The 17,065-nt window shown below is 49.6% G+C and overlaps 1 protein-coding gene across 1 annotated transcript; it reads right to left on the bottom strand.

The window, feature by feature from the left end:
- Positions 1 to 1,125: 1,125 nt before the first annotated feature.
- On the bottom strand, positions 1,126 to 15,505 carry ufc1 (ubiquitin-fold modifier conjugating enzyme 1). Its single transcript, XM_085979072.1, has 3 exons — positions 15,310 to 15,505; positions 3,073 to 3,140; positions 1,126 to 1,321 (listed from the first exon to the last, which is right to left on the bottom strand). Exons 1-3 carry the CDS (start codon positions 15,469 to 15,471, stop codon positions 1,141 to 1,143), a joined length of 411 nt encoding a protein of 136 aa, XP_085835198.1. The 5' UTR covers positions 15,472 to 15,505; the 3' UTR covers positions 1,126 to 1,140.
- Between the last annotated feature and the right edge of the window lie 1,560 nt (positions 15,506 to 17,065).

Below are 17,065 nucleotides of genomic sequence, written 5' to 3'. Positions count from 1 at the left end.
GGAGAAGGCAGGAACAGGGCAGAGAATTTGGATGATCAGCCATGATCTCATTAAATGGTGGAACAGGCTCGAGGGGCCGAATGGCCGACTCCTGCTCCTATCTTCTATGTTTCTGTGGTGTATCTGTGCGCGTATATAAGTGTATGTGTGCGTATATGTAGGCAGGATAGGCGCACCAAAGTCAGTGTTCTTGCTCAGGCTAACCTCCCCAGCATCGAAGCTCTGACCACGCTCGATCAGCTCCGATGGACGGGTCACATTGTCCGCATGCCCGATACGAGACTCCCAAAACAAGCGCTCTACTTGGAGCTCCGACACGGCAAGAGAGCCCCAGGTGGGCAGAGGAAACGCTTCAAGGACACCCTCAAAGCCTCCTTGAAAAAGTGCAGCATTCCCACCGACACCTGGGAATCCCTGGCCCAAGACCAGAGCACAAAGTGGAGGAGAAGCATCCGGGATGGTGCCGAACACCTCGAGTCTCTTCGCCGGGAGCAAGCGGAAGCCAAGCGCAGGCAGCGCAAGGAGCGCACGTCAACCCAAGCACCCCACCCACCCACCCCTTCAACCACCGTCTGCCCCACCTGTGACAGAGACTGTAGGTCCCGCATCGGACCAGGGACTGCCTAAGAGGAACTGTTTACATGCCGGTAGAAGATTTTTGGGTTCCCTTTTATGTTAACCACCATTCTACTCTCATATTCTCTCTTTGCCAATCTTATTTTTATCTTCACATCCCCTCTCAACTTATTGTATTTGGTCTGGTTCTCCCTTGAAGAATTCACCTGACATGCATCATACACCCTCTTATTTTGTTTCATCATCTTCTCTATCTCCCTCATCATCCAAGGAGCCCTTGCTTTGGTTCCCTTACCCTTCCCTCTTGTTGGAATGTACCTAGCCTGTACTTGGAGCATCTCCTCCTTAAAGATCATCCATTGTTCCGTTACAGATTTTCCTGTCAGCCTTTGGCTCCATTTTACCCTGGCTGGATCCTTTCGCATCCCATTGAAGTTAGCCCTATTCCAGTTTAGAAGTTCCACTCTAGGCCGTTCCTTGCTCCCTCCATTGCTAATCTAAATCAGTCACCTGCGAACTCATTTTTAATGTGGAAGCAAGTCGTCCTCGGTTCGGAGGGACTGCCTAAGAAGAAGATGTGTGCGTATATATAGTGTCGGTATGCGTTGGTGTATCTGTGCTTATGTCGGATGTGGACAACATCAGGCTCAACTGTGCGGTGGAATGAAAACCATTACTCACGTCAAACTCGACATCAAATTCATATTTCAAAAGCTCGTGTATGTACCAACATTTTCCAAACCACCTGGGAAAAAGAGAGAGACGGTGAAAATTCCGCCACATCTGATCAAATCAACCGCAACTTCATCAGCTCCCCCCTCCCTCCCCCAATGAGCACTGGGATGTGAGCAGTCACAGCAATGCTAAATAAGCTCAACACCATCCAGGACAGAGCAGTTCACTTCATCGGTGCTCCTGCCACTGGATTCAATGTCCAACCCCTCCGCCACCGGCGCGCTGTGGTCGCAGCGCGTACAATCTGCAGGATGCACTGCAGCAACTTGCCGAGATTACTGGCAACACCTCGCGCCCCCGTGAGCTCCAGCTCTCCAAGGACAAGAGCAGGAATTTTCTTTTTAATTTATTTATGTGATGTGGGCATCGCTGGCTGTAGTGTACGTACCTTTAAGGGGAGAACTACTTTTTACAGCTCCTGTATACTGTAGTACCGGCAGTGACCACACCTGTATATAAACCCTGAGTAGGGATTTGTACTGTTAGTTTTTAGAGTAACCCTCATCCAGTAAACACCTGTTGATTGTTCCTCTGCAGTCTCTGTCGATTTATTGAAGGACACCATACATCAAGATTCACGGATTTAACACTGGCAAGGCCAGCATTTATTGCCCATCCCGAATCGCCCTTGAGAAGGTGGTGGTGAGCCACCTTCTTGAACCGCTGCAGTCCGTGTGGTGAAGGTGCTCCCACAGTGCTGTTAGGGAGGGAGTTCCAGGATTTTGACCCAGCGACGATGAAGGATCGGCGATATATTTCCAAGTCAGGGTGGTGTGTGACTTGGAGGGGAACTTGGAGGTGGTGGTGTTCCCATGCGCCTGCTGCCCTTGCCCTTCTAGGTGGAAGAGGTGGCGGGTTTGGGAGGTGCTGCCGAAGAAGCCTTGGCGAGTTGCCGCAGTGCATCTTGTAGATGGTCCACACTGCAGCCGCGGTGCGCCGGTGGTGGAGGGAGTGAATGTTTAAGGTGGTGGATGGGGTGCTGATCAAGCGGGCTGCTTTGTCCTGGATGGTGTCGAGTTTCTTGAGTGTTGTCGGAGCTGCACTCATCCAGGCAAGTGGAGAGTATTCCATCACACTCCTGACTTGTGCCTTGTAGATGGTGGAAAGGCTTTGGGGAGTCAGGAGGTGAGACACTCGCCGCAGAATACCCAGCCTCTGACCTGCTCTTGTTGCCACAGTATTTATGCGGCTGGTCCAGTTAAGTTTCTGGTCAATGGTGACCCCCAGGATGTTGATGGGGGATTCGGCGATGGTAATGCCGTTGAATGTCAAGAGGCGGTGGTTAGACTCTCGCTTGTTGGAGATAGTCATTGCCTGGCACTTGTGTGGCGCAAATGTTACCTGCCACTTATCAGCCCAAGCCTGAACGTCGTCCAGGTCTTGTTGCATGCGGGCATGGACTGCTTCATTATCTGAGGAGTTGTGAATGGCACTGAACACTGTGCAGTCATGGGAAGCCCAGCTCCTCCAAGTCAGAGATCACCGTGACCTGGACATATATCGCCGGTTCCTCATGGTCGTTGGGTCAATACCCTGGAACACCCTAACCAACACCACCATGGGAGCTCACCACAAGGACTGCAGTGGTTCAAGGGGGGAGGCAGAGAGTGGGCGAGGGGGGCCAGATTTCTGAATGGGCAGAAGCACCAGCCTAAACCTTTGGGCCGTCGGAAGTGTGTCACGTTGAGCACCGGACGCAAACCCATCGCACAGACGGACAAGCTCTCGGAGAAGTCGGGCCTGACATTTTCATTGACTCACCGTGTCCCGTCTTTGTTGGACTCTAGTCTGAACCAGTCGTTGTCGGCCTGCTTGTTATTTTCCACGTACTGGAGCGAAAAGAGAACGAAAGTTTTTTTTAAAATGTAAAGGAGAAGCATCGAACAGTAAAACAGGTCACTTTTTCAGCTTTTGTTTGTTCACCACTCTCCTGAAGGGCAGACTCTGAATCTTTATTCACATGTTAAACTATGCTAACCCTTTATAAATCACTGGTTAGCCTCCAGCTGGAGTATTGTGTCCAATTCTGGGCACCGCACTTTAGGAAGGATGTCAAGGCCTTAGAGAGGGTGCAGAGGAGATTGACCAGAATGGTACCAGGGATGAGGGACTTCAGTGATGTGGAGAGACTGGAGAAGCTGGGATTGTTCTCCTTAGAGCAGAGAAGGTTAAGGGGAGATTGACCAGAATGGTACCAGGGATGAGGGCCTTCAGTGATGTGGAGATACTGGAGAAGCTGGGGTTGTTCTCCGTGGAGCAGAGAAGGTTAAGGGGAGATTTAATAGAGGTGTTCAAAATCATGAATGATTTTGTTAAGACTAAATAAGGAGAAACTTTATCCAGTGGGAGGAGGGTCGGTAACCAGAGGACACAGATTGAAGATAATCGGTAAAAGAACCAGAGGGGAGATGAGGAGAATGTTTTTTACGCAGCGAGTTGTTGTGATCTGGAACGCGCTGCCTGAAAGGGCGGTGGGAGCAGATTCAATAGTAACTTTCAAAAGGGGGAATTGGAGAAATACTTGAAGGGGGAAAATGTGCCGGGCTGTGGGGAAAGAGCAGGGGGGAGTGGGACTAATGGGAGAGCTCGTTCAAAGAGCCGGCACAGGCACGATGGGTCGAATGGCCTCCTTCTGTGCTGCGAGATTCTATGTGCAACCAGGCAGTGAGCGCCAAGTGCATAACATCAGAATCAGGAGTCGGCCATTCGGCCCCTCGAGCCTGCTCCGCCATTCAATAAGACCGTGGCTGATCTTCGACCTCAACTTCACTTTCCCACCCGACCTCCATGTCCCTGATTCCCTTAATATTCAAAAACCTATCGATCTCCGCCTTGAATATACTCAACGACTGAGCCTCCACAGCCCTCTGGGGCAGAGAATTCCAAAGATTCACCGCCCTCTGAGTGAAGAAATTCCTCCCCATCTTGGTCCTAAATGGCCGACCCTTTATCCTGAGACTGTGGCCCCTGGTTCTCGACTCCCCAGCCAGGGGGGAACACTTTCTCAGCATTAACCCTGTCAAGCCCCTTAAGAATGTATTGGGCCAGAAATTCGGGTCCCCACGGGTGAGTACGCGCTGGGTACTCACGCGTAGACCCAACGAAAGTGCCGGATTCGTGCGTGCGCGGGAAACCGGAACTTCCGTTCCCTTGAAGGAAGGGGTTCACAGGTCGAACACGTGCGCCAGAGAGGCAGCGCCTGCGCAGCGAACTTCCGTTTTTTTGCAGGGTTCTCCGGGAGGGTAAGTCTCCAGGAGTTACACTTTTAAAAAGCAGGCGCAAGGCCTGCTTTTAACAAGGTAAGTGGTGAATTAAGTAAAATTAAAAAATTTTTCCACAGGTTTATTATTTTTAAATACTTTAAAGGGAAGTTTATTTTTAGCCCTGTTAAAAACTGTAATTAATTTTTTCAAAAATTTAAATTATTGTTTAAAATAGTTATTTTATGGAATTTATAGTTATTTTAAAAATTTGATTTTAGTGATGTTTTGGGGCTTATAGTATTTATAGGTTTGACAGCTCGTCCTGCTACCATTGGCTCTCCATGGCCCACGTGATCCCAGGGGACGCTTCGAACTAACTGCGCCCCTGGGATACGCAAGCACTGCGCGCCGGCAGCTGGAGGAGGCCCAGGATCGGAATACCACGCGGGCTCACAGCTCGACGGCCGGCGCGGTAGGCAAGTGCAGGTCGGGGGCTTGCACCCGCGGGGAGCCCCCCCGACCCGAATTTCTGGGCCATTATGTTTCAATGAGATCCCCTCTCATTCTTCTAAACTCCAGAGAATAGTTATTTTATGTAATTTATATAGTTATTTTAAAAATTTGATTTAAAAAAAAATTTGTTTGAAGTTTTAGTTAGGTTTTGGGGCTGATGTCATTTTAATTCACCGCTCCATTCCCACTCAGACCTCACCGTTCGCGGCCTCTTGCATTGTTCCACGGAAGCTCAACGTAAACTCGAGGAACAGCACCTCATCTTCCGATTAGGTACTTTGCAGCCTTCCGGTCTCAATATCGAGTTCAACAATTGCAGATCATAACCTCGGCCCCTATTACATTTTTACTTATATTTTTTTTCCACCCCTTTGTTTTGGGTTTTCCCTCCCCCCCTTCCTTGTATTTTTCTCTCTCCCACATGGCAGCTGTCTCTCATCCTGCCAGTACACTTCACACCTAATCTCAGCCGTCTTTTGTCTCCACTTGTCCTATTACCATCTCGTCTGGTTTTGAATACCTCTTAATGTCTCTGTTACTTCTTTTGTTCGATCGCAGCCCTGCCTTCGATCTATTTCAGTTCCTTTCCTGTTTTGAAAAAGGGTTCACCCGAAACGTCGACTCTAATTTCTCTCCACGGATATTGCCTGGCCTGCTGAGTTTTTCCAGCATTGTTGTTATTCCAGAGAATATAGGCCTAGTCTACCCAATCTCTCCTCATAGGGCAATCCCCCCATCCCAGGGCAATCCCCCCATCCCAGGAACCAGTCTGGTGAACCTTCGTTACACTCCCTCTATGGCAAGTATATCCTTCCTTAGGCAAGAAGACCAAAACTGTACACAATACTCCAGGTGTGGTCTCACCAGGGCCCCATATAATTGCAGTAAGACGTCTTTACTCTTATACTCAAATCCTCTTGTAATAAAGGCCAACATACCATTTGCTTTCCTAATTGCTTGCTGTACCTGCATGTTAACTTTCAGTGATCCGTGTACAAGGAAACCCAGATCCCTCTGAGAGCAAACGTAATCTTTGGGGGGGGGGGGGGGGGGGGGGGGGCGGGGGTAGGCAGAGCAGAGGGCGAAACTGTCCTCACCTGATATCGTCACACTGCGCACGGATTAGGTGCAGGAACACGTGGCCGAATATCCACATCGTGGTAAATCGTGCTTGACTAATCTACTGGAATTTTTTGAGGATGTAACTGGTAAAATAGATAAGGGAGAACCAGTGGACGTGGTGTATTTGGACTTTCAAAAGGCTTTCGATAACGTCCCGCATAAGAGATTAGGGTGTAAAGTTAAGGCACGTGGGATTGGGGGCAAGGTACTGACTTGGATAGAGAACTGGTTGGCAGACAGAAAGCAAAGAGTTGGAATAAACGGGTCTTTTTCCGAGTGGCAGGCAGTGACTAGTGGGGTACCGCAAGGATCGGTCCTTGGACCCCAGCTATTCACGATATATATTAATGATCTAGACGAGGGAGCTAGATGCAATATCTCCAAGTTTGCAGACGACACAAAGCTGCGTGGGCGTGTGTTCTGTGAGGAGGATGCCGAGAAACTCCAGTATGATTTGGACAGGTTGGGTGATTGGGCAGAAGCATGGCAGATGCAGTATAATGTGGATAAATGCGAGGTTATCCACTTTGGTGTCAAAAACAGGAAGGCAGATTATTATCTGAATGGCAATAGATTGGGAGAAGGGGAAGTGCACCGAGACCTGGGCGTCCTTGTGCACCAGTCACTGAAGGTAAGCATGCAGGTGCAGCAGGCGGTTAAGAAGGCAAATGGTATGTTGGCCTTCGTAGCGAGAGGGTTCGAGTACAGGAACAAGGATGTCGTGCTGCAGTTGTACAGGGCCTTGGTGAGACCACACCTTGAGTATTGTGTGCAGTTTTGGTCGCCTTATCTGAGGAAGGATGTTCTTGCCATGGAGGGAGTGCAGCGAAGATTCACCAGACTGATACCTGGGATGGCAGGAATGACATATTGAGAGAGATTGGGTCGATTGGGCTTATACTCGCTGGAGTTTAGAAGAATGAGAGGGGAATCTCATTGAAACTTACAAAATTCTAACAGGACTAGACAGACTAGATGCAGGAAGGATGTTCCCGATGGTCGGGGAGTCCAGAACCAGGGGTCACAGTCTAAGGATAAGGGGTAAGCCATTTAGGACTGAGATGAGGAGGAATTTCTTCACCCAGAGAGTGGTGAACCTGTGGAATTCTCTACCACAGAAGGCAGTGGAGGCCAATTCAGTAAATATATTCAAGAAGGAGTTGGATATATTTCTTAAGGCTAAAGGGATCAAGGGATATGGGGAGAAAGCAGGGACAGGGTACTGAATTTGGATGATCAGCCATGATCTCATTAAATGGTGGAGCAGGCTCGAAGGGCCGAATGGCCGACTCCTGCTCCTATCTTCTATGTTTCTATTTTATCCCTAATCCAGGGGTGAGGTGGCTAATTGTATTGGGCCCCCCTCCCTCCCTCCTTTACTGGTTTCGGTCTGTGGTCTGCAAACTGAGCACGAAGGAGGATGGAAGCTGTGATCTTGAATCAGGAGAGATATACGGGGGGGGGGGGGGGGGGTGGGGGAGAATATTTCCAAAACCGGAAGTGACCACCGGGACACGTGCGAGTGTGACACCAGGGTGAAGAGGCCCTGTCTTCGATCCCCGCCACAAACTCCGTTCCCCAGTCACTGACTCCATCCCTCTCCCTAACATCTGTCCGAGGCTGAACCACACTGTTCGCAACCTTGGTGTCACATTTGACCCTGAAATGAGCTTCCGACCACATATCCGCGCCATCACTACGACCGCCTATTTCCACCTCCGTAACATCGCCCGTCTCCGCCCCGCCTCAGCTCATCCGCTGCTGAAACCCTCACCCATGCCTTTGTTACCTCTAGACTTGACTATTCCAACACACTCCTGGCTGGCCTCCCACATTCCACCCTACGTAAACTTCAGGTCATCCAAAGCTCGGCTGCCCCGTGTCCTAACTCACACCAAGTCCTGTTCGCCCATCACCCCCTGTGCTTGCTGACCTACATTGGCTCCCGGTTAAGCAACGCCTCGATTTCACAATTTTCATCCCTATTTTCAAATCCCTCTGTGGCCTCCTCGCCCCTCCCTATCTCTGTAACCTCCTCCAGCCCCACAAGAGTGCCAGCCAGTGGCACGATGGGCAGCACCCTCACCTCTAAGTCACAAGGTTGTGGGTTCATCAACTCCCACTCCAGAGACTTGAGCACAAAAACATAGGTTGACACTCCAGTGCAGTACTGAGGGAACACCGCGCTGACGGAGGGGCAGTACTGAGGGAACACCGCACTGACGGAGGGGCAGTACTGAGGGAGCGCCGCACTGTCGGAGGGGCAGTACTGAGGGAGCGCCGCACTGTCGGAGGGGCAGTACTGAGGGAGCGACGCACTGTCGGAGGGGCAGTACTGAGGGAGCGCTCGCACTGACGGAGGGGCAGTACTGAGGGAACACCGCACTGACGGGAGGGGCAGTACTGAGGGAACACCGCACTGACAGAGGGGCAGTACTGAGGGAACACCGCACTGACGGAGGGGCAGTACTGAGGGAGCGCCGCACTGTCGGAGGGGCGGTACTGAGGGAGCGCCGCACTGTCGGAAGGGGCAGTTACTGAAGGAGCGCCGCACTGTCGGAGGGGCTGTACTGAGGGAGCGTCGCACTGTCGGAGGGGCAGTACTGATGGGAGCGTCGCACTGTCGGAGGGGCAGTACTGAGGGAGCGCCGCACTGTCGGAGGGGCAGTACTGAAGGAGCGCCGCACTGTCGGAGGGGCTGTTACTGAGGGAGCGTCGCACTGTCGGAGGGGCAGTACTGAGGAGCGTCGCACTGTCGGAGGGGCGGTACTGAGGGAGTGCCACACTGTCGGAGGGGCAGTACTGAGGGGAGCGTCCGCACTGACGGAGGGGCAGTACTGAGGAGCACCGCACTGTCGGAGGGGCGGTACTGAGGGAGCGCCACACTGTCGGAGGGGCAGTACTGAGGGAGCGCCGCACTGACGGAGGGGCAGTACTGAGGGAGCACCGCACTGTCGGAGGGGCGGTACTGAGGGAGCGCCACACTGTCGGAGGGGCAGTACTGAGGGAGCGCCGCACTGTCGGAGGGGCAGTCCTGAGGGAGCGCCGCACTGTCGGAGGGCAGTCCTGAGGGAGAGGCAGCACTGTCGGAGGGGGCGGTACTGAGGGAGGGCCCCACTGTCGGAGGGGCGGCACTGAGGGAGCACCGCACTGTCGGAGGGGCGGTACTGAGGGAGGGCCCCACTGTCGGAGGGGCAGTACTGAGGGAGTGCTGCACTATCGGAGGGGCGGTACTGAGGGAGCGCCCGCACTGTCGGAGGGGCGGTACTGAGGGAGCGCCGCACTGTCGGAGGGGCAGTACTGAGGGAGCGCCGCACTGTCGGAGGGGCGGTACTGAGGAGCGCCGCACTGTCGGAGGGGCGGTACTGAGGGAGCGCCGCACTGTCGGAGGGGCGGTACTGAGGGAGCGCCGCACTGTCGGAGGGGCGGTACTGAGGGAGCGCTGCACTGTCGGAGGTGCCGTTCTTTCGATGAGACGTTAAACCCGAGGCTCCGTCTGCCCTCTCAGGCGGATGTAAAAGATCCCACGGCTACTATTGGAAGAAGAGCAGGGGGGAGTTCACCCCGGTGTCCTGGGGCCAATATTTATCCCTCAACCAACATCACTAAAAAACAGAGGATCTGATCATTTTCACGTTGCTGTTTGTGGGGGGAGCTTGCTGTGCGTAAATTGGCTGCCGCATTTCCTACATTACAACAGTGACTACACTTCAAAAAGTACTTCATTGGCTGTAAAGCGCTTTGGGAAGTTCGATGGTCGTGAAAGGCGCTGGAGAAATGCAAGGCTTTCTTTTTTCTTTTCACAACCCTCCGAGATCTCTGCGCTCCTCTAAATCTGCCCTCTTGAGCATCCCTGATTATAATCGCTCCACCATTGGCGGCCGTGCCTTTAACTGCCTGGGCCCGGAGCTCTGGAATTCCCTCCCTAAACCTCTCCGCCTCTCTCTGCTCCTTTAAGACGCTCCTTCACGGAAGACCGTGAGGTTAAGTTGAGTGGGCAAAGATCTGGCAAATGGAGTATAATGTGGGAAAATGTGAAGTTGTCCATTTTGGCAGGAAGAATAAAAAAGAAACATATTGGGCCAGTAATTCCGGTCCCAACGCGCGAGTACGGACGGTGTACTCAGGCGTGGGCCCGGAGGAATTGCCGGATTCCAGCATGCACAGCGCATGCGCGGGAAACCGGCATTTCCTCTCCATCGAACTAAGGGGTTAAGAGGTCCAACGCGTGCGCGCAGGACTCGGCGCGCACGCGTTGAACTTCCTTCGTTTTGACAGGTTTGCGCGTGTGCAAGGCCCTGGACTTTTTAGAAATGGAAAAAGGAGGCGTAAGGAGTGGATTCTTGAAAGTAAGTGGTCTATTATTTAAAATTATTACATTTTTTCCACAGCTTCATTGTTTTTAAGGACCGTACAGTAAGGTAAGTTTATTTTTAGACCTGAAACCGTAAAAAAAAAAATTTTTCAAAAATTTTATTAATTGTTTTAAATAGTTTTTTAAAGTTATTTATAGTTTATTTAATTATTGGGATTTTTTTTAAATTTTAATTAAAGTTAAACTAGTCTTTTGGGCGCCCGTACTTTTCATGAGTTTGACCGTCTTTACTATCAAACTCATGAATGAGTTTCCCCTCCCCTGATTGGCTGCACAGTGCTCACCTGATCCCAGCTGGCACATCGCACTAACTACGCCGCTGGATCAGGTAAGCACATCGCGCCGACATCTGAACCGGGCCTGTGACAGGAAATGCAAGCAGGCCCGGGCTTCAGATGTCAGCGCGCAGGGTGAGTGCAGATCGGGGGCTTACACGCGCGGCAAGCTCCCGATCCTAATTTCAGGGCCATTATCTTAATGGTGAGAGATTGCAGAGCTCTGAGATGCAGAGGGATCTGGGTGTCCCAGTGCATGAATCACAAAAGGTTACTATGCAGGTACAGTGAGTAATTAGGAAAGCTAATAGAATGTTATGGTTTATTGCGAGGGGGAATTGAATACAAAAGTAGGGAGGTTATGCTTCAGTTATACAGGGCATTGGTGAGACCACATCTGGAGTACTGTGTACAGTATTGGTCTCCTTATTTAAGAAAAGATATAAATGCGTTGGAAGCAGTTCAGAGAAGGTTTACTAGACTAATACCTGGAATGGGCGGGGTGTCTTGTGAGGAAAGGTTGGACAGGCTAGGCTTGTATCCGCTGGAGTTTAGAAGAGTAAGAGGTGACTTGATTGAAACACACAAGATCCTGAGGGGTCTGGACAGGGTGGATGTGGAGAGGATGTTTCCTCTTGTGGGAGAATCTAGAACTAGGGGTCACTGTTTAAAAATAAGGGGTCGCCCATTTAAGACAGAGATGAGGAGAAATTCATTCTCTCAGAGGGTGGTGAGTCTTTGGGACTCTCTTCCTCAGAGGGCAGTGGAAGCAGAGTCTTTGAATATTTTTAAGACAGAGGTAGAGAGAGTCTTGAGGAGCAAAGGGGGTGAAAGGTTATCGGGGTAGGCGGGAATGTGGAGCAATCGGATCAACCATGATCTTATTGAATGGCGGAGCAGGCGCGAGGGGTCGAGTGGCCGACTCCTGCTCCTAATTCGTATGTTCGTATGTAAGACGCAAAAAACTTCCCGGAAATAGTGGAGAACCAAGGCCCAAGCAAGAATGAGGAAATGAAAGAAATTAGTATTTGTAAAAAAAATAGTACTGGAGAAATTAATGGGACTGAATGCCAATAAATCTCCTTGGACCTGATGGCCTACATCCTAGGGTTTTGAAAGAGTTGGCTACAGAGATAGTGGATGCATTGGTTGTCATTTTCCAAAATTCCACAGATTCTGGAACGGTTCCCGTGGATTGGAAGGTGCAAATGTAACCCCACTATTTAAGAAAGGAGGGAGAGAGAAAACGGGGAACTGCAGCCCAGTTAGCCTGACATCAGTAGTAGGGAAAATACTAGAATCTATTACTAAGGGCGTGGTAACAGGGCATTTAGAAAATAATAATAGGATTTGGCAAAGTCAACACGGATTTATGAAAGGGAAATCGTGTTTGATAAATCTGTTAAAAGTTTTTTTGAGGTTGTAACTAGCAGAATAGATCAGGGGGAACCAGTGGATGTGGTGTATTTGGATTTTCAGAAGGCATTCGATAAGGTGCCACATGAGGTTATTAAACAAAATTAGGGTCACGGGATTGGGGGTAATATACTAGCATGGATTGAGGATTGGTTAACGGACAGAACACAGGGAGTAGGAATAAACGGGTTATTTTCGGGTTGGCAGGCGGTGACTAGTGGGGTACCGCAAGGATCAGTGCTTGGGCCTCAGCTATTCACAATCTACATCAATGATTTGGATGAGGGGACCAAATGTAATATATCCAAGTTTGCTGATGATACAAAGCTGGGTGGGAATGTAAGTTGTGAGGAGGATGCAAAGAGGCTTCAAGGGGATATAGACAGGCTGTGAGTGGCCAAGAACATGGCAAATGGAATATAATGTGGAGAAATGTGAAGTTATCCACTTTGGTAGGAAAAATAGAAAAGCAGAGTATTTTTTAAATGGTGAGAGATTGGGAAATGTTGGTGTTCAGAGGGAATCACTGAAAGTTAACAGGCAGGTACAGCAAGCGATTAGGAAAGCAAATGGTATGTTGGCCTTTATTACAAGAGGATTTGAGTATAAGAGTAAAGACGTCTTACTGCAATTATATAGAAACATAGAAGATAGGAGCAGGAGTAGGCCATTCGGCCCCTCGAGCCTGCTCCGCCATTCAATGAGATCATGGCTGATCATCCAAATTCAGTACCCTGTCCCTGCCTTCTCCCTTTAGCCTCAAGAAATATATCCAACTCTTTTAATGAACTGGCCTCCACCGCCCTCTGTGGCAGAGAATTCCACAGGTTGGTGAGACCACACCTGGAGTATTGTGGACAGTTTTGGTCTCCTTACCTAAGGAAGGATATACTTGCCATAGAGGGAGTGCAACGAAGGTTCACCAGACTGGTTCCTGGGATGGGGGGATTGTCCTATGAGGAGAGATTGAGTAGACTAGGCCTATATTCTCTAGAGTTTAGAAGGATGAGAGGTGATCTCATTGAAACATACACAATTATTACAGGGATTGACAGGGTAGATGCTGAGAGGCTGTTTCCCCCCTCCTGGCTGGAGAGTCTAGAACCAGGGGTCACAGTCTCAGGATAAGGGGTCGGCCATTTTGGACTGAGATGAGGAGGAATTTCTTCACTCAGAGGGCGGTAAATCTTTGGAATTCTCTACCCCAGAGGGCTGTGGAGGCTCAGTCGTTGAGTATATTCAAGGCGGAGATCGATAGATTTCTGAATATTAAGGGAATCAAAGGATATGGGTATAGTGCAGGGAAGTGGAGATTAGGTAGAAGATCAGCCATGATCTGATTGAATGGCAGAGCAGGCTCGAGGGGCCGAATGGCCGACTCCTGCTCCTATTTCTTATGTAATTACCACCTATCTCTTTGACCAAGCTTTTGTTCACAAGTTCCTAATTTCTCCTGTGGCTCGGTGTCAAATTTTTTCTTATAATACTCCTGTGGAGCGCCTTGGGACGGTTTACTACGTTAAAGGCGCTATATAAATACAAGTTGAACCAAAAATATAAGGAAATATAATAAGAAATAGTCAGCATGGATTTCAAAAGGGAAAGTCTTGCTTGACCAACCTCACTGAATTTTTTGAAGAGGTAACAGAGAGAGTAGACAAGGGTAATGCAGTAGATGTAATTTATCTAGATTTTCAAAAGGCCTTCGATAAGGTACCCCATAATAGACTGATGAACAAGGTCAGAGAATGCGGAGTCAGGGGACAAGTAGCAGAATGGATTGCTGGCTGGCTTCAGGACAGAAAGCAGAGAGTCGGGGTAAAGGGTTAAATGCACAGTGGCAGAAGGTGGGTAGTGGTGTTCCACAAGGATCAGTGCTGGGACCACTGCTGTTCACAATTTACATTAACAATTTAGACTTTGGAATCAAAAACACAATTTCTAAATTTGCGGATGACACCAAATTGGGGAGATAGTCAATACTGAGGAGGACTGCAACAAGTTACAGGAGGACATTAATAAACTTACAGAATGGGCAAATAATTGGCAAATGGATTTCAACACAGATAAATGTGAGGTGTTACATTTTGGTAGAAAGAATAGGGAGGTCACTTATCACTTGGAGGGTGTGAGTCTAGGTGGGGTAGAGGAACAAAGGGATCTCGGAGTACAAATACACAAATCACTAAAAGTAGTGACGCAGGTTAACAAGGCCATAAAAAAGCAAACCAAGAACTAGGGTTTATTTCTAGAGGGATAGAATTGAAAAGTCGGGAAGTTATGCTAAACCTGTATCGAACCTTGGTTAGACCACACTTGGAGTACTGCGGACAGTTCTGGTCGCCATATTATAAAAAGGATATAGAGGCACTGGAGAGGTTGCAGAGAAGATTTACAAGGATGATACCAGAAATGCGAGGGTATACACATCAGGAAAAGATGAACAGGCTGGGTCTCTTTTCTCTTGAAAACAGAAGGCTGAGGGGTGACCTACTAGAGGTCTTTAAAATGATGAAAGGTTTTGATAGAGTGGATACAGAGAGAATGTTTCCACTTCTGGGGAAGAGCATAACTAGAGGCCGTCAATATAAGATAGTCACCAAGAAATCCAACAGGGAATTCAGGAGAAACTTCTTTACCCAGAGAGTGGTGAGAATGTGGAACTCGCTACCACAGGGAGTGGTTGAGTCAATAGTATGGATGCATTTAAGGGGAGGCTGGACAAGCATATGAGGTGCAAGGGAATAGAGGGTTATGCCGATAGATTTAGATGAGGAAAGACGGTAGGAGGCTCGTGTGGAGCATAAAAGCCAGCATGGACTGGTTGGGCCGAATGGTCTGTTTCTGTGCCCTATATCCTATCCTAAGTAATCCTGTGTATTCCTCCCAGGGACAGAGTGAGCTGGCCGGAAGTGACCACCCGGACACACATGAGTGCGACACCAGCGCCTGCCCACAGCCTGGGGCGGCCGGCCGGCCGGAAGTTGCAGGGGGGGAAGGTTTTCGCATGCTACACCGAGGCGGCCAGCCGGCCCCTGTCCGGAGCCCCGAACCCGAGCTGACGGTCAAACTGGAGGGGCGCGCCAGCCTTTACCTGGATCAGCGCTTGGTACTCCTCCTTCAGCCGCTGCCGCCAGCGCTCGCCGTCCCGCGGGCCGGCCTGGGCCCGCAGCAGCGGGATGCCGCTCAGGGCGCGGCGAGTGACCTCGTCCGCCATCTTGTCCTGTCGCTCCCCCGCCGGCCGCGCAGTACGCATGCGTCTGGGGACCGGAAGCCGGGCACCAGGGTCTGGCCGGAAGTGGCGCTGTTGGATTCTGGGAGATGTAGTCTTTCCCGCCCTCAGCCACAATGGTCACCCTTAATGTAACTTTAGGACATGTTGTCAGGAGATGGCAAGGAAGTTTATTTTCCTCTCAATTCAATTCAATTCAAATGCTTTATTGGCATGAAAGTTTACAGAGAACCATATTGCCAAAGCTTACACAGCAAAAAGGTACAGTTTTCCAACATTCTGTAGGTGTCAATCGATTTGACATTTGTTGGGTACATACAATATTACTTTTAAACAATATTAATTTTAAACAGTCTTTCTACTTCATTTGGTACGTTCAATATTAATTTTAAACAGTCTTAATTTTAAACAGTCCTCAGGTTGTGACATGTTGTTACATATTTGGCCCCAAGGTATGGTCTGTCTCCTTCTCTCTCTCTCTTCCCCCACCCCACACACATTAAGCTCATCGACCAGGTCGATTTAACGACAAATTCAGTGTCACATGAAGAAACATAGAAGATAGGAGCAGGAGTCGGCCATTCAGCCCCTCGAGCCTGCTCCGCCATTCAATGAGATCATGGCTGATCATCCAAATTCAGTTCCCTGTCCCTGCTTTCTCCCCATATTCTTCATCCCTTTAGCCTTAAGAAATATATCCAACTCCTTCTTGAATATATTTAATGAATTGGCCTCCACTGCCTTCTGTGGTAGAGAATTCCACAGGTTCACCACTCTCTGGGTGAAGAAATTCCTCCTCATCTCTGTCCTAAATGACTTACCCCTTATCCTTAGACTGTGACCCCTGGTTCTGGACTCCCCCGCCATCGGGAACATCCTTCCTGCATCTAGTCTATCTAGTCCTGTTAGAATTTTATAAGTTTCGAGATCCCCTCTCATTCTTCTAAACTCCAGCGAGTATAAACCTAATCGACCCAATCTCTCCTCGTATGTCATTCCTGCCATCCCAGGTATCAGTCTGGTGAATCTTCGCTGCACTCCTTCCATGGCAAGAACCTCCTTCCTCAGGTAAGGCGACCAAAACTGCACACAATACTCAAGGTGTGGCCTCACCAAGGCCCTGTACAACTGCAGCAAGACATCCTTGTTCCTGTACTCAAACCCTCTCGCTACGAAGGCCAACATACCATGTGCCTTCTTAACCGCCTGCTGCACCTGCATGTTAAATAACAGCAGAAAATGCTGCAAAAACTCAGCAGGCCAGGCAACATCCGTGGAGAGAAATTAGAGTCAACGTTTCAGGTCGAAACCCTTCCTTCGTCAGAACTGAGAAAAAACACAGGAAATGAAACAGATTAAAAGGCCAGTTTGGGGGCTGGGAAATGGGGATGAGAGAACAAACGAGAAGTGAAGAGACATTAAGAGGTATTCAAAACCAGACGAGATGGTGATCGGACTAGTGGAGACAAAAGACGGCTCTAGATTAGATGTGAAGTGTTCTGGCAGAATGGGAGACAGCTGCCATGTGGGAGAGAGGAAAAGGGGGTGAAGGGCACAAAACAAAGGTGTGGATAAAAAATATATCTAAAAATGTAATAGGTTATGATCTGAAATTGTT

Source organism: Somniosus microcephalus, unplaced genomic scaffold (genome assembly GCF_052327205.1).
Source record: "Somniosus microcephalus isolate GS21.2 unplaced genomic scaffold, FLI_Smic_1.0 unresolved_chr7, whole genome shotgun sequence".
In the NCBI taxonomy this organism is placed as follows: domain Eukaryota; kingdom Metazoa; phylum Chordata; class Chondrichthyes; order Squaliformes; family Somniosidae; genus Somniosus; species Somniosus microcephalus.
This window is presented reverse-complemented; position numbering and strand designations above follow the sequence as displayed.